The 26,420-nt window shown below is 37.7% G+C and overlaps 1 protein-coding gene across 1 annotated transcript in view; it reads right to left on the minus strand.

Annotated features, from left to right (window-relative positions):
• The window catches only part of ARHGAP15 (Rho GTPase activating protein 15), a 330,910-nt gene that overhangs the window by 103,764 nt on the left and 200,726 nt on the right, over positions 1 to 26,420 (minus strand). The window contains exons 10-11 of the mRNA XM_027656307.1: positions 26,032 to 26,130; positions 3,702 to 3,779 (exon numbers count right to left, since the gene is read on the minus strand). Coding sequence (XP_027512108.1) covers positions 3,702 to 3,779; positions 26,032 to 26,130 — 177 coding nt within the window. The remainder of the gene's footprint in view (positions 1 to 3,701; positions 3,780 to 26,031; positions 26,131 to 26,420) is intronic.

The raw sequence follows: 26,420 nt of genomic DNA on the forward strand, positions 1-26,420 counted from the left end.
AACTGTTAGTTTCTTTCCCTTTCATATTCACCAGTTCTCTCATTTCATTTCTGATGCTGCAGACGACATTAACAGTATAGGAAAAGGAGCCAAATAAAGCTTTGCTATATTCTAATTAATGATTTTTCTAATAAAAAATACTTTGATATGGCAGCCAGCCTAGAGTGTCTTCTATGATCTTTAATTTTCAATGCGATGCATATTATTTATAGCCCATAAATGTAGGTGTAACACAATGGCAAAGCAAGCAGGAAGTATTTGGCCTGTAGAAGAACTAATTGTACAGTCAATCTCTGCAATGCAAATAGGCTTTGTCAGAACATTTGTTTGCATTTATAATTAAATTAAACTTTAACTAAACTACAATAAAAAAAACCCTCTGTTGCAAAATCATGTATATAAATACTACTTTCCCGTTGTTAAATACTGAAAAATGAAGGTACAGGGATTGACCCAGGAGGTCACAATAATTACAGAGGGACAGGGATGTGTGGAGTCAGTTATTAACCATCATCCCACAGCAGAACTCCAAGTGACAGGGAAATCACAGAATTGCTGACGCCTAAAAATCTATCTGACACACAGAATCACAGAATCAGCCAGGTTGGAAAAGACCTCATTGATCATCAAGTCCAACCCATGACTAACACCACCCTGTCAACTAGACCATGGCACTGCCACACCCAGGCTCTTCTTAAACACCTCCAGGGTTGGTGACTCCACCACCTCCCTGAGCAGCCCATTCCAGTATCTGATCACTCTGTGAAGAATTTCTTCCTGCTGTCCAACCTAAACCTCCCCTGGCACAGCTTAAGACCATGTCCTCTTATCTTGCTGCTGGTTGCCTGGGAGAAGAGTCCGACCCCCACCTGGCTCCCCCCTCCTGTCAGGGAGTTGTAGAGAGTGATGAGGTCTCCCCTGAGCCTCCTCTTCTCCAGGCTGAAAAGCCCCAGCTCCCTCAGCTGCTCCTCAGAGGTCTTGTGCTCCAGACCCTGCACCAGCTTTGTTGCCCTTTTTTGGACACTCTCCAGCACCTCAATCTCCTTCCTAAACTGAGGGGTCCAGAACTGGACATAGTACTCAAGGTGTGGCCTCACCAGTGCCCAGTACAGGGGCAGAATCACTACCCTGGTCCTGCTGGCCACACTATTCCTGATAAAGGATGCAGGTTGGGAGCATATACTACTTTTCCTAGTAACTTTTTTCCCTCATGAAGCATCTTAAACTGCTGCTGACCTCAGCACCTAATTAACAGGAGACATCAGGCTCTTGGGAACGTTTGGTGGAGATTGCTACTGCCCTCCCAAGCACATATTACATAAATCCTGTTTCCCCATGTCATTTTTCAGGTACACTATGATTCAGTGGCTGTTTCCTGCTTGTAGGTTCCTCCCTAGCACAGAGAAAGGATGTATTTAAACAATTCAAACAGTGACTGGCTGTCTTAAAGGCATTCTTTGTATCTGTGTTGTTTCTTGAATGTTCTGATCAAAAATTACTGGATTATTCTGTGGGAACTGCAATGCTGGGCTGTCCCATTTCCCTTCCATGCTGTTGGATTCACCCTTGAGGACTGTAAGTGGCATTAGAGTTTACAGGAATTGAACTTTTTTTCTACATGCTTTTACCTGAAGAAAACCTAAGTACAGACCTGGGTAGAAATTTTTTATGGCTGGGATTTTAAAGGATATGCAAGGGGAGTTTCACTTCCCATTGAAAAGCCATTCTGTCATGATATAAAATGCATGAATACCCTAGTTGTAGCAACAAAGACCAACACAAGAAACAGTAATTATCACAACTGATAAGATGATAACATAGTCCTCCAGGGGCATTAGTTTTCTTTGAAATTCCTTTGGTCACTCAGTAGGCAGATTTCTTGCAATGTACCTCAAATACCCAGTGCCAGAGTGGCTTTAATGTACTATTATCTTCACCACTATATATTAATTTTTCACAGTAGTATAAACCAGAAGAAAAAGGTACATCTCTGCTTCAAAAAGCCAGCTTAGACTTCTGTCTAGCTTTACAGCATCAGCCCATCTGTTTTAGGTGAAAACTTGAGCAGTAATGTTAACCTCAAGCATGTTAACCTTTGGATGCCACGAGACATGATAGACAGGACCATTATTTTTATGGCGCAGTTTTTTCCTGAGCAAAGATCCTAGGCAGTGAAGAAGGATAGAAAATCCCATTTGCGCCTCTCTGTCTCCAAACAAAATACAGTGTATAGTTATTTGAAAGCCAAGGCAGACTACATTATTGACACACAAATACCCAACAACTGTAAATTTAAGAGAACCAAAATAATGAACCAAAACCATGAAGCTGATTGGTAAATGATGATTTATTCAGTCTTGCTGAATTTACTGGCATAAATACTGACTCCTCATAAACCAGAGTTCATCCTCCAATTTCAGCTGAATACAAGACTAATCTGGAGCATCTGAGGAGGTGGCAAACACCTACTACTCCCCTGAAACTTTCCCTAGAGATGTAAATGGAGGCTTGAAGGTGGGAATATTTTTGCATGTCTCCTATCTCTCAATTTCACGAGAATATTTGAGTCAAAAGTCTTAGTTTATGTATAGTGCAAAGCTAATTGAGGAAGCTGTTCTCCACCACCTATCACCTCCACACAGAATACACAATATTTAGCAGTTCTGGTAATAGTCTCCAGGTAACTTATAAAAAAAAAAAAATAAAATGTAGGACAAAATGTTGAAGCAGCCTCACATTTATACTTGATTAATTCAAAAGTCTAATGCAATTTAAGATTTTATATTTTTCCTAATTTCTGAGAATTTTATATTCTTGCTTAGTAGTATCATCAAGTTCACTATCACTGATGATATTTGCTAAGCTTTTAAATGTGGGGAGAGTTAGTCTTTGCTAGGAGTAGTAAACCATTTGGAGAGATGACTGTATTTGTCATTCATCCTAATTAACTTCCAGCATCAGCTTCCACACTTATAACAGTACCTATTGATCAATGTTAGATTTGTTTAGGCCACATGGGTGAAAAACGTGCTATTACATTTGTGGAAATATGTTCATCATACACAGACTCTGTGGAAATGCATTCAGTAAATATGTACAGGATGGTTCTAATTCTGGTTAACAGGTCCCCAAAATATTCATCATCCCTCTTCTCATTTTCTAGGGTCAAATCTTTTCTTATTCAAAATCAGTGGTAAATCTTCCACCTACTTTGGCAGAGCCAGTACTCCACTTTTAGTATTTATTTTAAGTTCTTTTCAGCACCTTCTTCTCTTTTGCCGGTTTCCTTTGGATCCCTGTTCTACTTTTGGTTTTGTTTAACTTTCAACATCCAAACAATCTGCTATTTTTCCTTTTAATCATTTTCTTTCCCCCTCACTTTGATTATTTGGTTTCTACATATGCTTTGCTTTTTGCCACCTTATTTCATGTCACCATTTCCTCCTGTATTTTTAGATTTGTTTGTTGTTTGTTTTTTCATCTCCAGTTTAACTACTATTTTCCTCTGCTTACTCTGCTCTTTTTCCTCTCTCCTAGCTGACATTTCCCTCTGTGCAATATCTTTCTACCTTCCCTTTCCTCTCTTTTCCAAAACACAGCTCATCATTCTATGCCACTAATGTATAGCAGATCCTGAAATACTGTCATCTGAGACAGTTAAGTACTAAACAAAACATTACCAGGGTGGAGGAATCACTTACCCTGATTGACAACAAATCGTAACTTTTGTATTGTTGCCAGATTGCCGCTAACTCTGTATATTCCATCAACATCTAGACCTGAAAGAGAAACACATATTTCATTTTAGATCATAGAAGTATTTTTCTTTGTACGTCTGTCAGGAAGCCAGAAGCACCCTCACAAGTATGAAGGAGAGCAGCGTAGAGAACGACTGAAAAATAATCCACCTGACAACAACTGAAGTGCCTCCTGCCTGATTAAAGCAACAACGAGAAATAAAAGTGGTAGATTAACTTAAGTGAATACAAAACACCTAGCTATAATTATCTTGTAATTCTGTCAGCAGAATATGGTTCTGCAAGGGGGGTTTGAGTGTGACAGGAAAGGAAGAGGTAATTAGCTCTCGAGCTCATCGAGAAGGGCTGTTTGGGAAGGGCAGGACGCCGCGCCAGCCCTGCTGAAACGGGGGTGTCAGTATTGATAGTGCCGGGGAAACTTCTCTGTCTGGAGTCTGGGTTTTTCAGACATGAATTTTTGAGGCTGTGACCTTTCTGAAAATAAAGTGGTGAGGTGCCCACCCTGAAATCATGACGTGCTTGAGACTACACACAACTACAGTTTCTCCACTATATTCTTCATAGCGGATCAGACAGGTTTGAAGATGAAATTAAGTATCCCAAATAGCATATGCCCTGGAGTACATTTCTTCATTAATATAGGCCATTCTTTTCAAGGACAACCCGACAGTCTTGTTTCTCCCTGCATATCTACTCAAGGTTTATCTTCTAGGTGAAACTAGATGTCATACTCCCTTTTGTGACATATTATCTCCTACAGCAAGCTCTGCTGATATGAGTGTTTAAAATAGCACTTCCAGCCCCGGTTGCATAGCTGTAGCATTTCAAAGCACATGGGAACTGCTCTCCTTTTCCAGGAGAATTAGCTGTTGTACAATAATGACCCGATCTGCATGCTCAAAAATCAAACCCACTAAACTGCACATTGTCATTTCACATTTAAAACTTGCAAGTACGTAAGAAGCCAAGAGAATCTACACAAACCAAATTTTTTTTTAAGGCTACTTATCCCTTGGAACACAAGTTTTAATTAGCTTTTGGCAAGCAATTTCAGAGAAAGCCTTTCTCTTGGAAAATGCTAATTTGTCAAAACCAAAAATTTTCAGGAAATATTTCCCGACAATGTACCTAGGGGGAATATTTTACCAAGTTGGGGTGGGGCAAAAAGGAAATCTGAAACTGTAGGGAAGAGTGATAATAAGTCCAAAAGCCCAGAAGCCCTATTGCAATAACAATTAAAGAAGAAGAAGCTGAGCTTCAAGTCCTTATTGAGTCTTGCATCATGCCCTGGTACATAAGTGCCATGGCCAGTGGACTCAACTGCTTGCAGGTATTTCTCACTGATCTTAAAACATTTTAAAAGATATACTTTTCCTTTTGATGAAACCTGAAAACAACTAAAGCATTTTGTTTGTTTGCATGTTTGTTTTCCTTCTCGACAAAATACAGTTTTTATTTTATGTCCTTCCTAGCTAGCAACATCCTGTTTTGGTTTGCATTAAATAATCTGTTTTAAAAATTAATAATAATTCCCTTATCTGGTTATTAATAATAATTCTGCACTGCTTATCTGAGTGTTTTATCAGATTTCTACCCTGCACCTGTGGGTGTCCTGCAACATAATACGGAGAGTGATGATTCATTTCAGGAAGATCTCCCCTTTGGTTACAGAGGGATAAAGAAAAAGTTTATTTAAGAGAAATTAAAAAGGATCTGGTAATCAAGAAAACTTGGAAATTATCCATCTGCTGGATGTATAACATATGAGGAAATGGAAATTACTAAAATGTTTAAGTAATGCAATTCTATCCTAAATCTGAAGAGTCTAATTCTGTTTTAGTGAGGGGAGAGTGAGAGAGAAAGAGTAATTCCCAGCATAGGACTGTGGGACTCTTGTGGTAGGGGATTAAGAATTGCATCATGTAAATTGAAGACTAAACCAGAAATTAAAAGAGAAAAATAAAGTAAAGTAAGAAACAGACAAGCCCCCAAACAGAATGTTAATTTTGATTTGGATGCAGCTCAATTCAGTTCTTAACTTTATTGCATATATATAAGTGAAAGCAATCCATGTCACTTTGGGTGAAATAATCTCACATTAAGAGCATCAATTTGGAACCTGCATAAATCATCTAAATCAAGTGAGAATGACAAGTTATGTTGTAAACTGGTGGATATTACATCTTGCAACATGGAGTATACAAGTGCATTACTATTGTTATATGGTTATTTTGGTCCAGAAATGAGGTCTGATTAGCATTTCATTTGGGCACTATCCAATATGGCAGAGATTAAAAAAAAATAAAAAAAATAAAATCCAAGAATATCAAGCCAATTATAGTGTTCACGTGCCATCAACTTTCTGCTCCAAGAACTTTGAAAGTTAAGCCAAACCACCAAATTGGTGGATTTGGACATCTTTTTCACGACCACGTTATCTTAGCTGGATTGTTCACAACTTATTTTGGAAATCCAACTAGGCATAAAGGAGAAAAAGAGAGAAAGAGGGAGAAAAATATATCTTTATAGTTCTAATATACTGATTCTATGAACAATTTTCAAAGCAAATTTACTTTTAAGGGCACCTCTATCAAGAATAAAACATCACTGCACTGCTGTCAGTGTTTCTTCACAGCAGGCTATAAATACTTAGGGAACAAGATGAAACAAAAGCCTTGCAGTGTTTCCTATCTGGTGCTGGAGTTTAAGTATAGTGGTAAAGAACATTTCAGAAAAAATCCCCTTCATTGTAATATAGTCAACTTTAGTTCACTGTAGAGTGACCTTCTTGTGTTTTGTAGGGATGTTTATCAGGGAAGGATCACTGGATTTTGCCCTAAAGGAGAACGAGTATTTTATTTGCTTTATATTCCAGTCTCCAACTCTGTTTCTGTTTGTTTTAATGAGGAACCTGAGAACAGGATGGACCCACAATTAGAAATTATAGGCAAAACCATGATAATGACTTCAGTATTTCCACCCTATAGTTTGTACTGGTGTAAGAAATGTAGGAAAAGAACTTTCTCAAGAATACTTCAGTTCAGCTGCCAAACCATAGCAAATTTTAATTATTTTATCTTAAAAAATTAAACAGGTACTCCTGATGAGAAAGTTGAAAGGGAACAGAAGTCAGTCTTGGTTGAGATTCACGTACAATAACGAATGTTATGGACCCTCTGCACTGCACAGAAGATGGTAGAAGAACATTTATTAAAAACATTTCTTACACTCTTATTTCTACCCAAAATGGAAGTAACCATGAATGCAGGTCAGTGTCAGACCTAGTAGCAGTTTGAGCTGGAACCAGGTGTTGCAGAGAAATATTAAAAACACAGGAGAAGATTACAGTTTAGGTGATATATTTATTGAAAGAAATGTTTTAAAATATTAGATTTTGACATTGGTTGAAATTGTCCTGGTGATTTATGAGCTGTTGGGAATTAAACATTCTCACTAATTCTTTTCTCTCACATAGAACAAACCCCTCTCCCAAATCACATTTATTCTGTCTAATCTTAATCCATATTTGACAATATCTTCAAATGAATATAAAAAAGAAGTTCTCTATGTGTGGGGAGAGGGGGGATGGTGGTATACAGAAATTTCTCTGGTTTTTAACAAGACTTAGGATTTAAAACACACCATTTTAAACAGTACTAGGTAACTTCCTGCACTGAAACCCACGGAACTTTCACAATTAATGTATCCTGAAATAGGTGTGGTCCCCAGGCCTGTTTTGTAAGAGAAACCATCGTGCTGGATTCAACAACAAAGTGAAGTACAAACTTGAAGAAAGGCATTCTTTAGTTAGTCCTTTCATTTAAAATCAGTTATGTTCAGGGCAAAACTATTGTATTTCAAAGGAGCCTATTATGCCTTCCCATAAACAGAAAGATCATACGTTTTAAAACTAAAGTATCATTATGTAATCAAGCTGTTGTATTATAAACTATTTTGTGGGCTCAGATGCCCAGGGCTATCTTTACAAATATTTAAGAGGTCATTATCAGGGTATGTTCTCCCTAAAACTATAATTCTTTCCTCGTGTTTTCATATACATTTTACCATAAATATCTGATTTATAAACAATTTTTTTTAAGGTTTACTAAGGGCACAAAAGTGAGTCAAGAAGTCGTTCAAAGTAGCAGAAGTGAGTGAATGCAGCAAATATACCCATGTCAAGATAATATGATGAGAAAAACACAAAAAAATGTGCAACAAAAATAAAAATTTACAAAAGGATAAGTATTGGATGCCAGGAGAAGGAATATCATGAAAAGCAGCAAAGAATAAACCTGACATGTTAAAATTTGATATTAAAAATACTGTGTTTGTATCGAGTGATAAAATATACCCAGAGATTTTCAGGTGAATGCGGATGCGAAAATAACATTTTTGTCTGAGGCCATGGAAATCAGAGGTGAAGATGATGAGAACAATGAAGTAAATTTGAGTTACAGCACAGACAGTGTTGCTGACATCTCTGTCCTGCTTTTTGGTGTGGCGATGGGTGGGGCTGAACATGCCCTGAAGCTCCCAGAGCGGCGCTGGAGGCCAACACCGGGATTGGCTCTGCTCTGCTGGAACAAAACTGCTGCTTTGATTGCCAGAACTACCCCTTCTTGTACTCCTCCCAGCAAAGGATCACATTTTAAGGCTTAAAACGACATCCCAACAAACATCTGGTATGAAAATAGGTCCTTGACATGGGAAGGTAGTTTGCTACTATGGAAGTGGGTGCCATGCAAATGTCATGTTAAATAGTTCTAACAGACAGAGGATAAACAAACTTGGGAGACCAAACAGTGGATGATATTGGAAGTCAATCTGAAGGACAAAACCATAACCACTGATGTAAAAAGGATCTGTTTACACTGGTGCCCATGATATACTTGTGTCGCTCATTTGCAAATAAAATATAGAGAAATATTTGGAAGTGACTAAGCTAAAGAGTTATTCTGATATTGTAAAAACAGTAAGAGGGATGCTCTTGGAGGCTGGCTAGACTGACCTCAGTCACAGACAGTCTACTTAAATTATTAATTCAGGACACTCTGAACAAATAATTCATAGCAAAATATCATTAATCTCAACCAGCATAGTCTCATGGAAATCAGGGCTTTGTTTAGAAAAATTGTTTCATTTTTTCATAGGACTGAATTTTTGACAGGTCTAGTTGATGAAGACAATGGTGTTGAAATAGTATGTTTGGCCTTCCGTGTGGCTTTTGACTTAGTACCACATGACATTTGGATTAAAGCACTTGCATTTTATAGAATTAACTGGGCATATATGGATTAAAAACTGGCTCAATGACAGACCTCAAAATGTGGTAGTTAATGGGAGATATCAGTTAGCAAGGTCATAACTGGCTCTCGAGACTGGAGCTCTCAGTCCGGTGCCATCTAATACCTCTATCAGAGACGGACAATGAGAAAAAAAAATTCTCTTGGCAAAATATGCAGATGACACAGAGATCAGGGAGATATTAAATGATGATAAGGACAGGTAAAGTTACAGAAGAGCTGAACTACTGCCCTAAATGGCCACAGTTTGGCAAAACAAGGTTTTGTATGGAGAAACACAGGGTACACGGTGTACTCTGGATGTAGGATATAAAGGACTTGAGGTTTATTTTAAATAAGTAGCTGAACATGATCTCTGAGCTCAGTGCTACAACAAAGAGGACTAATACGATACCTTGAATTATAAAAGAGTATCAAAGAAGGAGGGAAGACATTGAACTTCTTCATGGGCTACAAATAGGATTTCTAGTAGAGCACTGTACTTGGTTGCAAAGGAAGTAACATGAAACATTAAATATCATTGCTTGATAGTAAAGAGAGGATGGAGAAATTTCCTCTCCATTACTACATCTCGTGTGATTTGAAGACTCCCAACCAGCACTGCCCAGCTGAAGGACCTGTGACAGACAAGCCTGAATTCAAGGTATCATGAACAAGATTTTCTTTATTCTCAGACCAGTAGAAATCCAACACTGCTTTAGAATTTAGTAAAGGCAGAGACAGGGGGGGAAAGAAAGGAGAGGAAAAATTGTACTGGTTCTTAACAGGCTATGAAATGGCTCTGTTGGAGGTGTCTGACATGAGGTTTGGTGAATCTCTTTAGGAAATTATCTAACAAGAAATAATTCTATGTTTGACTGCAATAATATCAAGAAGATGGGGGCATTCCTACATAAAAAGAGAATCTCATTTTTTCTTGCAGTAATAACTCCAAGATGCAATGAAAGGAGAAAAGCTTGACTGAGATCTTATTGTTTTCAAGACCCTGTAGAAACTGTTTAATGGAAGCAATTACAACACTGAATATGAGCATTACATACTGAGAATAAGTAACAAGTGAATATGATGGATGATATACTATATTCTGTTTCACATCACTTGATGGTAGAATTTCCACTTAGATATTTATATACAAATAAATAAGGGCAGCGACAGTACAAAGCAAGTGTAATTTAAATGAGCACACAGTTCACTGCTACGCGGGGCTGCTGTTTAATGCCCAAATCAAGCTTGCTATGCCTTCCTCTTCGTCTCTATTGTACTGTGCTTTGACATTCAAGAAGTTTATGGTTTAAAAGCCCCAGGAACAACAAGACTAACTCAGAAGGCTGCCTGTAACAAGAAGCAAAACCAAGCTTTCAAACTATTTGTTTTGAATGAGCGCAGCGTGCTCACTGTAATTTTGCCGTTACCTCCAATATATACTTTTACCATTCTGCTGGTCCCACTTCTTGCAGCTAAACAAAGTGACCTCATCGCTTTCCACTGTATTTTCTTTTAAACATTGGCTGGGATGATTGAGATTCAGGAATGTGGGAAAATGGATTCCCAAGCCACGTCCATCCCCTTTAATTCTGAGCTGTAATTTTTGGCTTGGCTTGAATCACAGTCATCACATTTCAGTCTGAATCTCTCTGTAAAGTGATCTTTCTTAAACATTTCTTTCACTCATCATGGGATCAGAAACAAAGCCATTCTAGTCTTTCAGCGAAACACTTACAAACGTCTTTTTACAGCGACTCACAAGAGCTGAATTTCCTTTAAAAATGTTTGAAAAAGAGGAGGTTTTCATTGCCTGATTGTCCTCTTTGTGAATCTTGTCATCTGTATGCCATGAGCTACAGCTATTTTAATCTGTTTTTGTTTGCAATCCATTTGGTGTCCGCCCAAGAAAATGCAGGTGATTCTAATTAACTTACTGCTGAAGATGTGGAAAAATCTCAATTGTGCGACAGAGAATTATACACTTAAAACCTTCCCTCTATTATTTATAACAGCTTATTAATGAAAATGATTACATGAATACATTTACCACTTGGTTCATCTTTGTTCACTTTTTAAATCAACAGGGTTTATGCTAAAGGGGAAAAAATCCCTATCAAATACGGACCTCCAGTACACATACCAGCTTGCTGGTTTAAATGGCATGGCAGTTTAAAAGGAAATAACATTGTCTTCCTTTATGCAACACATTATAATATCTGAAATTATCAAATGTTTGAAAGTAGCCATTCTCTCTCTGAACCACATTAGTATTTAATTTTGGGAATGTTTATTTCTTTTTTGTTTGCTTGTTTATTTTCTCGTGTAATACCTCCTTCACCGCTTCTATTCTCTCTCATCTGCTGCAGTTACTGCTTCTCACATACAGGTTTGAAGGTCCATTCTGACCAATACTTAATTCATCTGAAATAAAATAAGATGTCTCTGGTTCTCTGCTACTTTATAAGGTGCATTTTTTTCATCCTTAACCAAGAGTAATCAAGGGTGTTGAGGCACTGGAATTGGTTGCCCAGATAATTTGTGGATGCCCCATCCCTGGAAGTGTTCAAGGCCAGGTTGGACCAGGCTTGGAGTAACCTGGTCTAGTGGAAGGTGTCCCTGCCTGTGGCAGGGAGGTTGGAACAAAATGATCTGTAAGCTCCTTTCCAATCCAAACAATTTTGTGGTTTTATAGAGGTCTGTTGGGAGTACTGAGAATCTTTGAAAGCTGAATGGTCCTTCACCAGCAAATCTCCTGGGATACAAACAGCTTCAAGCCTCCAGAGATCTGCAGATTCCAATTCTTACCTCTTTGATATTGGGGCCAGAACACACTTTGTTGATTGACAGGAGGGATTTGAGTCTTTTGTAGGAAAATCAATGGATGTTACCTGCACTATTTTCTGCCAGGTACAGCTACCAACCGGCTGTTTGCCACCTTCCATTTCTATTATTCTGTGCCACAAAATATATGCTCTGATAGTCTAATTTGCATGTGATGACAATGTGGATAATACAGTCTATTTTTGGGGAGGATGAAAGCCTGAATAAAGGTTATCATTTTAGGAGAAGCTGACGATGGAAAAACTCATCCACTGTGTGACATGATCAGAACAGCTGGGGATGTAATGTGGAGGGTGGGGGAGAAGAGAGCCAAGGTATTTTGTATGTTCAAGAAATGTATACAACATTGCCATTTCTTATATCCCAGCTGTGCCTGTTAACTTCTGGAAACATGTAGAGCTCAGCAATAAAGCATACTTGACTGATATTTACTGCAATGTGCATTATAAGACATTTTCTGTCACACATTACGTTATGAAAGAGTTAAGTAACATGAAAAATACAGGCTAAAGATTATATCTGTCATGGATGAAAATACTACATTTATGCCTCATTGTAATCCATTCATTGGTTTATGGACCCCGAGCCCTCCAGGGAGTGTCACAACTCCACATGATACTGCTGAGAGCTGTATTTTGCTTTTGGATTTCTGACTTAGCTGAAAGAAGTTTAAAAACACATGTAGCCTGACAACTCCCTATTGGCTATACAACCCAGGAGGGTCAAGAGCATAAACTGTTCCAGCAAAAGCCAGCTGTAACTTAGGCTCACTGTGAGGCTCTGCCTGTTACAGACAGTAGCAGGCAAGAAATTTATGCATTTTGCTAAATCCTCCCACTTTGGTTGAACTGTGCTTCATTTGGGGATCCATCATCACCAACATCACGCCTGTGTTTTTTGAGCAACATCAGAACACTGAAGGAAATTGCACTTTGGGGGGTCCCACTCTCCTTGTAGGACTCTATAGGACTTCCAGTCAGGTCCACTGACACCAGTAGGAACTGTGGTTAAAAGCTGAGGGACAGATACAATTCTGAAAACATCCCTTGTTCCCAATGCTGATTTTAAAGACAATTTAGTGCACAGTAGGGACAAATCTTCTCCCGTCTTTCACAACAGTGAGACATTAAATTAGACCTCAGTAATGTCACCTCCCCATCCTGACTAGTACCACTGCTTGTTGGACTTTGAACAGTTGGAAGTGGAAGAACATGTGGGCAAACATAATCTTCAGCCGAAATGGGTAAGGAGTTTCCATTTTCTGGACTGTAGCACCTTTGGTTGCCAAAGAGATAGATCTATTTATTTATTTATTTATTTATTTATTTATTTATTTTAATGATAGCTATTGGGATAGAAAGTTTAAGATATAGAATAGGGATATATAGGATCAAAAATTGAAAGCCACGAGACTCTTTCTTCCATAATATTTTTGTTTTAGATATAGTTGAACAGTCCAGATAGACCCAACACTCCTCTCTATGGCAGATCCATTCCTTTCTAAACTGACACTATGCTCTGCTCACCTTAAATGTCTCAAGGTTTTCTCCTGAGGAGAAAGGTCCTACCACAAGGTCCTACCTGACCACCTGTGGGGACGTCCTCCAGCTTCTAAGCATCACTGGGGAGGGATGTCAACGCAGAGTTTAACTGTTATAATTCAAAAATCATTAAAGAAATACCAGCAAGGCACTTGGTAGCACTTGTTTTGTTGCATAACACAGAAGGCTGGATCTGTGTCTTGCAGTTAGAAATGAAACCAGCTCTATTCTGGGTTTCTAATATAGGAATGTGCACAACCCTGCTCCAAAAACAGAGTTGGGGCTCTAATGTGGAGCTGGCTAAGGTCTTTGCTTACTCATATTGCATTGTAGGTATCTATCTTTGCATTTACTTTTTATCTTCAAGTGGGAGAAAACATTTGAAAATTAGATTCTTTAGCCTAAGGCACACTATCAGACACCTTTGGGTGTTACAGTCCATGGCTGTGTGGAAAACCCAGGGGCTCTCTTGGGAGATAAGTATAACACAGCTATTTAACACCAACTTACTGAATTCTCAGCATGGTATATCTGCCTAACATAAAAATGGGATAATACAAAGGTGTGTGTGTGTATGTGCATACATAGATGACTTTCACTTCAGTAGTATTTTTCCTGGTGTACATTGCACACATTTAAAAACACAGTAATGATGAAAACCATAGGATTCCAGTGAATGCCCTTACTCATTCTTTTGTGTGATGAATCTCCAGTCTAATAAGTGAGTAAAATTCTCTTGTTTTTGCAAAATTCATATTTGGTGTTATGAAACAGTGACATTAAGCAGTACTATGTGAAACAACAGAGACATTAATTTTAATAGGACAAAAAACTATTGCACTTACATATTTTTCCACTTTATTTTACCATCTTAGCCGCAGGAATCTGCAGTTATATTTTTTTCCTCTGTCATTTCCACTATGTTTTCTTCCCCCAAACAGGTTTAGTAGCTTAAAAGTTTTTTTTTTTTTTCCTCCATTTATTTTGGGCAAAATCTGAACCATTACTAAAGAAACATTCAGCAAATGGTGTACTCAAGGTATCTACAGAAACCATGAAAATCCTGAACTGGATTTCAGAGTGATAAGTACTAAAACTTAGGAGACTAGTATATCCTTCATTGCTTTGACAGGAGCAATTGCTTAATTTTCATGCCATGGTTTGACATGTATACCATGATATGCTACACTAAAAACTTGCATGTGAATTGCTCAGGGACTCCCCAAAAGAGGTTGTTCAAGTATAGTCTGAAAAGGAACAAATTGCTTCTTATTTTGAAATATGCAAATTAAAAAAATCTCAATGAAATACAAATAATAAAACAAACATAACTGAGACATAATATTGACTTCTCATAAGAAAAACCTTAGTTGCTGGCAATAAAATGCACTGGATATCTGTTAGCTGAATTTTGGCTTAAGTAAAAGCATAAATATGAGTATCATTCGATATTTTCATGGAAGATAATTGTTTTAAGATTTGAAGCTACAGGAAGAATTTTGATTTGAATCATTGTCTTTGTATCTTAATGCTGACTGTGACCTGGAATGATGTAAGGAAGGTAGAAATTCAATCTCATCCCTTTTACTAGGGTTCACATAGACCCTCTGGTATTCTGAGGGCTTGGAAAGACAAAATTGGCATACAGGGTTTTCCATATCTAATTTCCTTCCTTGGTGAAAATTCCCATAATTATTAATAACATCTACTATAGAGACATCCAAGACACTTGCAAAGATTCTAGCAGAAATTTACTGTAAGCTGTGGACTTTGTGTTTTTAATGTATGCTGTATCAGAATACAAAAATGCAACTGAAATACAGATAATAAAAGGCACTATTGTGAACCATTTCTAGTGTGCAAATTCAGATACTCTTCAAACATCCATATATCATGAGGCTTTGCAAATTTTCAAAAAATATTGTGATGGTAGAAGTGCTCCTGTGCACAAAGCTCTGTCACTGGATCAGTGCTGGTTATGACCAGAGATCAACCACTGCTGCGAGGACAGTCCTGCAGGTCATGGATCAGGGCATTGAATAAAATGTTTTGTGAACTCCTCTGGTTTAGTGGTAAAGTAGGAAAACCTGCCTGCTTAAAGAGCACCCTTCCAGCACCTTCCACCTTCCTGTTTGGATTCAAGTCTGTCTTGCAGTTTATTTGGGCTGGAGAATTTGAATGATTTTGTTTTCAGTGGTCAGCTTGTTCAAAGTTAAGTTTATAGGCTAAGTGAAAGCAGTTTTCAGTAGAGAAGGATGTATCTTATCTTTCTACTAAGGTTTATTAAAAATATGTAACACCTGATAATTTAACACCAAATGAGTGGCTGCTAAATTTCCCCCTCTCTTTGTCTCTGTCTCACACACACAAACATAGGAATGCTTCTCTCCTGCCAAACTATGTGCCAAGATTTTGTTCACTTTAATCTCAATCATATGAGTTAGAGAACCATGAAACAAAGTTTCTACCAAGTATGCTGACAGATTTTTAGTTCTAGTGGCTCCACAGGGCATCACTACAAGTACACTCAGGAACTTTTCTCATTAAAGATTTCTAAGCTGATCCGTTTTCCATTTAAGTCGACATGAGCAGTATCACCATGAAGAACTCAACACTTGCTAACTGATACCATACACTCATCAAAATTATTTCATTTCTAAGTAAACAAAAAGCTGTGGTACCTCCAACACCATTGTGTGGTTGCTGCTGGCACGGGAAAGCCAGTTGGTGGCAGCTACTTTGGCGCGTTATGTCACGTAACACCATGTCAGCTCAGGGCTGACAAATCGGAACATATGGTTTGAAATTTTGGGGGGAATTTTTCCTGGGGAGGTGGAGAAAAGGGGCATGGAATAGCCCTTGTCTTTTGAGGACTTTCTAATCTTCTGAGTGAACTCATCTCAGAGAAGACCCATCACCTTACCCTTCCTTGGTTTGGAGGGCTGCATGGTAATGTTGAGAGCCACAGTATCACCTGTAAGCAACTCATAATCTGGGCAACTGAACAAGTTCCTGTTTTTTGTTTTTAAACCCTGAGAGAAAATTTGTGTGTTTACATCTTTTTGCAAATGTATAAAGCTGAAGGCCCTAAAACAACAAAACACTGAGCCATTTCCTCAGCTGTAAGGAACAACTATTGACCACAGAAAACACCTGTTCAGATCCTTAAAGAGAAGTCTCCATTTGTCTTGATGGACAGAGGCTTGTATCAATAAAGCAGAAATTATAGGAAGAAATAGCCTATATTCATTACAAAGCAGAATAAGCATGAGAAAGCAGTTTCTGATAGCAATATCTGTTTCTCATGAATTTTCTCATGAAATTTCAGTGATTTGAAATGCATCACCTCTGACACCAAAAAAAGAGTGCATGAAGGAATCACGAGAGAGCTGGATCAGGCTGGTTGGAGCAGCTCAGGATCCAAGAGGTATGGTTCTGTTGTGTTATGAAACCAAATGCTCACATTTTGCTCTCATTTACATATATGTCATTCCTCCCAAACCAGGGAGCATTGTTTGAGCAAAGACAAAAAGAAGTCAGTTTGCTATATAATTACATCCATGATCCATGTGGATCCTGGTTGTAATAAAACAATCTTGCTGAGTGAATATACAACTGGAGACCTTTGAATTACTTGTTAGTTCCTTGGGGCTTTATCATGCAGGAGCCAGTTTAGGGACAATTCGGTTACTAGATTGCAAACAAAATCAGTTTTATAATTTCAGAGGAGCAAAACAAGCTAAAAAATCTCTTAAAGAAGGGAAAGCCTTGACACAAAGCCTCCTTTTTAAGCTGCCCTCCTTTGCCCTGTGCCTTCCTCCTGTTGGTACAATTTCTCTCACTTAGGTATCAATCCCATTAGTCTGCAGTATTATACGGTTAAAACATTGATGTAACACAAGCTGCTACAGCAAATAATTGAAGTAATAAAATACAACTGCAGTTATTTGCTCTCTTAAATTGCAGGTAGAAAAAAAAAAAGGAGAGGGTTTGTTTTTTTTTAAACTGACCCCACAGTGTTGCATACAGACAGCAAAACTTCTTTTTTAGTGTGTTTTCTTTTCTTGCTGTAAAACTTTTTTTGAAAAAAATTGTCGTGCAGTTGTAGTAACTTGTTTTTTTTTTCCCACAGGAAAAATGATCAGTTTGCATTGTCAAATTACGCCTTCATAACTTTATTTTAAAAATATAACTTTATATTTAAGCAACAGAGATATTGAAAGAATCTGAAACTACACCTCTTTTTTTTTCCTTTAAAGAAACTTGTTGGACTTAGTGTGTGTGTGTGTGTGTGTGTGTGTGTGAGTGAACATATCCTCCAGGCTAAGACTCATTTTGTCAAGTGTTAGCCCAAAGTGTTCTATTAATGGTTGAACTGTAAAGTCTGACTAAATGGGGTTTGCAGTGGAAATCCTGCCACCTCCTTGCCTGTGTGTGTGCTGTACTAGGGCATAGAGCCTCACAGCCTTGCCTTATTCAGGAGGAAAAGAGAAGATTTTTGTCTCTGTCTCTTTACCTTTTTCATGGCTAGGAGGTGGATGCCCTCATGTGTGAGCTTCCCTGAATCTACCTCTTACCAGGGGGTATGTCAGGACCTTCATTCTCTCTTTGGCACAGAGCAAGCAACACACACAGTGAGCTGGCTTTAAATTTCTCTAGACTTTTTGTTTCAGCGCGTACAAGTGTCAACTACTTGATTTACAAAGTGTATTAACATTATTTTAATATCTAGAAAACATTGTTTGATTCTTTTTTATTTCGTAGGTTAAGTGGTTTGTTTTATTTATTAAGCCTATTGAACAAGATTTTATGGAAAATTCAGAAGACAAAATGCCCTGTTTTCTTCTACATGTTCACAAATAGATATATTATACAATGCTAGAAAAAGGCAAAAGGCCAAACTCATCTCTGGTGTAATTCCAGTAAAAGCAATAAAATTACACAAGGCATGAATTTGGCCCAGGCACTGTAAATGTTACTCTGGTGCACACCGAGTGTCTGCTTGTTGTTACTGGCATGGCTTAAAATACAAATCCCCCCCTTTTTTTTTTTCATGGAAATGGATACATTTCTCTGGAACAGATTAATCAATGAACCAGGTATCAGGTAACTATGACAAAGACAACAACTGCTTCAAATGCCCGCCTGTTTTATGGCTTTTTCTTCTTCTAACTAACTTAGAGTCTCTGTTTTCTGATTTTTAAATAATTATATATTTATTCTCTTTTGTGTCTTGCCATTGCAAAGCTTTTATTCCTTTTTTTTTTTTCAGTTGGATTTTTTTTTTTTTTCTGTTGTCTCCTTTTCTCTAATTTGTCTTGTATGCCCTTCCGTGATATTTCCTGTTGACACTTCTTGATATTTTTTCTAACTCAGAATGTGGCTTTCTAGCAGACACAGAGGCCCCAGAGTGAATACCCTTCAGAGCCAACTCTGACTTGGACCTTGCACAACACTATTAACTGGCTCTTACTCTAAGAAAGGTGGCTATAGCGGGATTGCCTGAGCCTGAAGACAGAAATGGTTGAGGAAAGCTTGCCAACATGTTCGCACTGAATTCAACCGCTCTTAATTTCTACTCAAAAGAAGAATTTAAAAAAAAAAAAAAACCCCAAACATTTTAAATCACAAACTTTTTCAAGGGCTTTTCTCAGAACTTTGTTGTTTTATGTTGTATTCATCTGTATGTTTGAGTTTATGCTCGTTGACCACTTTAAAGTAAACATAGTTCAATGCCCCCAGAAACAGATTTCTTCAGCCCATTAGAATTCCCTGAAAAAGGCTTTATCTGCTGAACTGCTGGATATTTTTGTGTGTGTGTAATTTTTTTTCTATCAGTTTGTTTCCTTTTTTTTCTTTTCTTTTACATTCAGTGCATATAAAGGTTGAGAGCAGAAGCCTCCTTGGAACAAGATAGAATCATAAAAGACTTCAGGAATCTCATCACAAGCTAAACAGTACAAATTGCACATTCTTCATGGAAGTATTAGCTTTTAGTGCGTGCCTGGATCCAAGCATAATAGATTATCCCAAAGTGGGAAAGAATGAACAGTACAAAATTAGCAGAACTGGGAGCTCAGATCATTTGGTGGAGCAACATGATCTCTGTACTTTCAGGGTACTGAATTCTAAAGCCACTGGAAACAGTATGTAAAATTACATCAGAGTAAGCAAGGAAGTATGTGTAGGCCTAGGAGAATCAAAAAAGAGCTTGGAAAATACATTTCCAGAGGAAAATAAGTAATGAAGATCAGTGAATGAGCTTGTAGGAAACAAACTGCTATTCATGAAGAATTTCTTGCTTTGAGGACAGAAAGATACGACAGAGGGAAAACATAAATAAAATACATTTCAGTGGTTGTTCAGTGGCCAAGTGCTGTTGGAGAATAATCCTGCACTCAGACAGAAATATAAAATGGCACAGGGTAGGTCGGTCTCCTGAGGTTTCCCTTCTTCTCAAGGAAGCCCTGCCAGAACAAATCCTTTATGCCACTGGCTGGTGGGTTTGGTCGAACCGTGCTGGGAGTAGCCCAGGAACACCGTGCATTTACTGGGAGCCCCAAGATGGTGGTGAACATACTCTGGCAGAACTACCCTGTACTTTCCTGCCTCCTCCCTCAGGTCCTTAGGAATGGGAATGAATTATTTTTGAGAACCAAATAGATGGAAATTGCTTAAGTTAATTGCAACCCTGAGGAGCATGTTGCTGAACACAGATCTGATACTGAGGAGTACTATAATGCATATAGGGATGGAGATGGGTGGTGGAGTCCTCATCCCTGGAGGGGTTTAAAAGCTGTGCAGATGTGGCACCTGGGGACATGGTTTAATGGTGGGCTTGGCAGTGCTGAGTTAATGGTTGGACTCAATGATCTTAGAGGTCTTTTCCCATCTAAACAATTCTGTAAGCTTCCAGGGATTTTATACAGTGGTTATTAATCCGTACCTTGGCTGCACATTCTGCCATCCTGTTTTATAATCCACTAACTACACCATACCAAAGAGAATGATCCAAGCATGGGAGTCATCAGCTTTAGGAGGTGTTTGGGATTTTTTTCTTTTAAAATTTTTCTGCTCTGTTTTCCTCTATTAGAAAATGAGATTGCATTAGACTGTTTTAAAAACTCATATTTTTCCTAGCTATATAAATATATTCACAATACTTTATATTTCTTAAAACTCATTTCCTCTTTGCTTAACTCCTTGAGATAAGTGAACTCTCCTCTGTGTAAACACTCTACCAGAATACTGACTACCTTTTAAGCGATATATGATTTAGAAGGTAATGAAATATCACTTTCTTTTTTCTTTTTTTTTTTTTATTATAAATAGGTTTTAAAGTGCTTTTAGCTGCACTTTAGCTTTTAGATTAAGAGATAAAACTGATGAAAGGGACACAACCTTCTGTCACAGGGCAGCATGGCATTTGGGAGGTGAGGTAGTTTAAAATACCATTTTTATCTTCATTTCTCTCCATTGGGATGACTGTATTTCTTTTATACATCCCATAAGGTACTTTATCTTTGCCATAAAGGCATTTTCTTCCTTAAACACTGAATATTCTGCAGTATGAGACTGTGTGTCTGCATGTCTGCAATGATCTTATGCACAATCAAAGCACAGCTAAGGACATTAAATTAATTAAAGACAAACTGAGTATTGGTTTTAGGTGCTTTGGGGTGTCAAAATTTGGAAGCCTATGAGAAATCTGAATTTTTGAGAGCAAGCACTTAAAAACTCTTGCAAAACCATATCTTCTTAAATATTGTACACCCAGTCTTTAAGTGCCTAAAGGTCCCTTCTGAAGTCTCACTGGTCCTACCTCAGCAGATCAACTCCCCCCCAAGGCAAAAGCCCATACTCAGGAGTTTTTTTGTCACTGTTCTTATTTAACATGATTTGTTCACTGGGGCTCAGAGCAATGAAACCCAGTAAATAATACATTGGACAAACAGAGAAGATAACAAAAGGAAATAGTTAAGGTACTATAATAATTTTAGCCATTCTTTTTTCAGGTCACTATAATCTGCCCAAAGATAACTAATTGTTCAAAGTAAACATTCCACTCTGACCACAAAAGGAATCCATTACACAAACATATAATTCACAGTCATTTTTAGTGGGTTGTAAACAGTTTGGAATGAGCATAAAATGGGACAAAAATCAAAGTGAGCATTTAGAAATGAAAAAGTGTTTGCTACAAAAGGTCAGTCCCTTTACTTGGCAAACTATGTAGAAAAGCCTGGGAAAATGTTGAACACACAAGCAGTAAGGGAATTTTAAAGCCAACAACCTCCCTGTTTCTTTAAACAGACATCGGAACCTATAACTGGATCCTGTCAAACAAACGACAGCAAAAAAACATAACAGCTGCTAAGAAGTAAAGTTGAAAGATAAAGTTTTCTAAGCTAAGAACCTTCTCAGAAGTGGACTAAAGGTCTTTCTTAAATCTTTAAGCAAGGTTATGGATCCCAGGGTGGCTTTTAGGCATTGAATCAAATATGTAATTTTGTGTATCGTTCCTGTCAGAGCATCCTGTGCTCCAAGAAAAGCAACAGAAAACAGTGTCTGCAACGTCCAGCTCTGAATGGGAACGGTACCTGCAATCATCAGCTTTGCTGGCTGCAGTGTCATTTTTCAAGTCATTTAGGTTGATTTGAGAGCACTAACTTGGATTTGGGAATGGAGGGAGAAAATGAAGGATGTTTCAAAAGAGAGATGAAAGTTAAATTATATGTCCCTGGAGCATTAGGGATGTATTTCTTTACAAATCCTAAACCACACTGGATACCCTCAATACGTTTCGGATACAGACTGCTCAGGGTGTTCATTTACTCTGTCATTAGACACACAGACAAATGATCTTCCCTGGAAAAGAGTTTAGTATCAGACTGTTTTCACACGATAAAACACTACTATGAGAAGTTCTGGATGGCACGTTGTTTAGGTACAACACAGACTGACATTTTAATTTTTTTTAATGCGTTCTACTCATGCCGTTCACATATTAAAAAAAAAAAAAAAAAAGGCAAAAAAAGAGACAGCCAAGACTTTTAAAGGGTCATGGATAACAAAATAAATAGGCGACTCCAGAAATGACTGGGAAGAATATCTGGCCTAGAAACACCAAAATGTCTTGCAATGGGCCCCACCCTTGGCAGAAGTGCTCAGCATGTGAGTTATAGTGCACTGGGAGGATTGTCCCAGGCTTTCCTCGCTGTACTGCTCAGCTCAGGGTTGGTGCTACCTGTCAGATGCTTCCCAGGGAGAAGAAAAAGTAGATTGAATACTGAATGAAATACAGGAATACAGACTGAAAAAGTCAGGTCAACAGATAACCCCAGAAAAGCCTGAGGTCTACCCAAGGTAAGTAAGGATGGAAAATCAAAAGACATTGAAAAACCAAGGAATATGCTCTTCCAGGAAAAATTTTCCCTTGAAATCCCTGAGAAAGTAGAAAATGAAGAAATGCTGGAGATTTTTGAGTATCCACTCTATTACTCCAACTTGATTGCTGTATGGTACAGAATAATTCTCTCAGCCTCACTAGGTTACACCAAAGATATGAGAGATTTTTCTATTTAGGATGTTGCATGAGATACCAAGGCTACAACACTCTTGGCCAAGATACTGTTGACTTCAGTGGTACAGGTCTGGATAGCTTAATAATTGGGGCTAGAAGTTCATCAAAAATTATGAATGAATAATTCAGTAATTATTATCAGTAATTCATAAGTACAGGAAGAATGAAGGGAAAAAAATGAGCTTGCTTAAAAAAAATAAAAATAAAAATGTGACAATTGCCTTTCAAATTTCCAGGAACAGGCACTTTTCTATTGCCTCTTTTTGTTAAACTCCACTGTCAGCTCTGCAAGATGGCTGAGAAAATGGAGAAAGACCTTCTGCTTCTTGGTCCTACTTCAATAACTAAAAATACCAAAGGAGGTTGAAAAAAATGGAACTCACTCCATTTTTTTTCACATTTACAAGTGAATCCTTGTTGAATAGATAAATATGTATTATGGTATGAGCTTTTTAGAGCAGACCTTATAAAGCACTCCTGTCCTGAAATGGTGAAGAAGCAAAGTCAGGGATAAATGACCAAAATCTGATCTAAGTTAGAGCAGAATAGTAGCAGAATAAATATCCTTTTGATATTCATTTTAAAATAGTGTAACTAAACAGGAAATCTTGCCAATGGTTAATGCCAACCTCCACATTTTTATTCTGTGGGAGAATATTGCTACAGTTGGCTATTGTGTGTAACCTCGTCTACACAGGAAAATGTACTAATTAATATGGTTTATTCAGATTCCTGCTAGACTTTCTTTCTGTGCACAGTGATAATGCTTTAAAAATCAGAAAAACAAATAGAAAATCGGTAGGTGAATAATAATGAAATCCATGAGCTGATAACTAAGAACACAACCGTTCAGTGAAGTATGAATGTTTTGTAAGTAACATTTAGGGATGGTCTCCTAAGGTCTTTTTTTCCTAATAATCCTTTATCTTAAGCGAAGCACGCAAGTAACATTTTTGGTACAGTTACAGTATGTAGATGATATATTTTCTAAATAGGAAAAAAAGCTTTTCTAGCCCAGCCAATATGCCAGCTGTACCGAGTATCTAGGCCATCTTACTAAGACTATGAAAGTAAACATACAGTTTTCATTAAATGTGCCTTTCCCATAATTGGTACATAAGTATTTCCCATGACTCTGCAGTTGAGTATCTTGGCTGGAGGCATATCTGGCCATTAAGAGGAGGGCTTCAGATCTGTTGAGTCTCAGCCATGCCGGGAGACTTGGCACCTCCACATACTGCTTCCTAATACCAACCCCGGTATAAAATGTCATCAGAAGCTTGCATAAACATTGGACTTAGCTTCACATAAATTACTGCTGTCCTGAGATAGTTTATGCCAGAACTTAGTAAAAACAACACTTTGGGTAAATAGAATGTGAGTAAATGCAAGCATCTTAATCCAAGAAAATGATAATAGAAAAAAACCCGCGTATCAAATATAAACTCATAAATATAGTGATAAAGTGAAATTTTTATCTCATGCCATATGATTAGCTTCTATTTACATGTTAGACTAACTAAAAGGGGTAGACTTCTCTAAGTCACAGCAAGTTTGAAGGAAACACAAGAACAACAATGCAATTCTCGTAAGGATGAACTCCTTTGAAGGAACAGTGATACGTTTAGTTTCTAATATGAATATTTTTTTGATAATCACACAGACAGTAAACATCTAACTATGTTTCTTGTATTTTTCTATTACAGTTCAGCAGTGCAAAAACCTCTGGCCTCACTTCTCCTGGGAGGAGTGGTCAGATACCACAAAACGTCTATGAAATATCTAACGCATCTTTTGGAGAACCTGTGCTGAGATCGTAACCAAGCAGTCCTTTAGGCATGTTCTCCATGGTGTGGCATTTTTACAATCTAATCTCTGCCTTTCCTTTTCATGTTCTGAATTTCTCCTCACAATTCCTCCTCTATTAATAGTCACTTCACACATTTCTCCCCTTTCTTTATCCAGCCTCTCTCGAAAAAAACCCAATGCTACTATCTCCCCCTACCGAACAATCTCCAATTTGTTTCAGTCTCTGACTTCCTGCCAGTGATTCTGGGAGTAATAATATCCCAGTGCTCTCTTTGCTGTATAATTAAAGCATGAATTTCCCTGAGTTTGAAACTCCAGGGTAGTTTTATTGCACCTTTCACTATAAAACCAGGTAACAATGGTGGAATTAAAATAGCTTTTTTCCTTTGCGGATAACACTCTAAGTATCTTTTTATTTTTCATGGGTTCTCTTGTTCTGAGACTCCAGTATATGGCAGTGACAATGGGTTCACCCAGCCTTATTCTGAAAATAAATTTTCTATCTTTTGCAAGATATATGTTTCCCCAGATCCCTGGAACAAGTTGTAAACTTGTAACAGATGGTGATGAAGCCTCACATTTTTATACAATACATTTTAAGATTCTGCATCTACCGCATGTACCTTCCAAAGAAAATGACCTTCAGCGAGAGAAGATACACTCTGCAGAGAGGAAGGCAGGCAACGGTGTTAAGTACATCTTTTTTATACTATAAAAATCCTTCTTATTAATCAAAACTTGTAATGAGGATGGATACTCATTCCAATAGTTTTATAATATCACGGCTTTTAAGAGAATTGTAAAAATTAGACACCTGCACTCATTAAAAAAAATGGCCACATCAGAATAACATTTATTTTGGCTGAATGCAATTCAGGACTTAGGAAAAAGTATTGGTGTTACACTCACCAGAGACTTCAGAATGAAAGTTACTGACATTTTATCGACATTTAGCATTTACTTATCCAGAGAAAGACTAAACCAACAACATGTCAAACAAAATATAAGGAATAATCAGCATCAATGGGTCCTATTAGTGTCTTATCGTATAAAGAAAATGAAGATACAAAATGTGATATATTTCAGTTCATAACTATATTACGAATTGAACTGTCTTCCTGCCCTGGAAATCTGAGCAGAGTTATGAGGTAAAAGTTTTGATTACTATCAGAAAAAAAAAAAAAAGTATTAAATAACAAGGTACGCACCTCTTTTTTCAACAGCTTTTATGCACAGTCTTACAAACTGAGGGACTGTAGATTTCTCGTTCTCACAGACCAAGTGCAAATGGGAACCAAAAATTTGATCTAGATTTGGAAAACAAGAGGAAAATACATTAAGAGATATTATTAGTAGTGGGATTTTTGTCTCTTCTCAGCTTGCCTATTAATTTAAAACTCAGATATCGAAGATAGACAGGCAAAGTTGGAAGAAAATCCTTTTTGAATCCTGGTGGTCATTAGCTTCTGCCACAGAACCAAATCCCTCAACATCTGCTGCTCACAGTGCTTGGATACTTCCCTCTGGATTTGAGTTTTAATTTCTACTTACACCATGACCTTGACCTTTCAAGGGCTTGGAGATCTCTGGACCTGCC

Source organism: Corapipo altera, unplaced genomic scaffold (genome assembly GCF_003945725.1).
Source record: "Corapipo altera isolate COAL_440 unplaced genomic scaffold, ASM394572v1 68, whole genome shotgun sequence".
Taxonomy (NCBI): Eukaryota; Metazoa; Chordata; class Aves; order Passeriformes; family Pipridae; genus Corapipo; species Corapipo altera.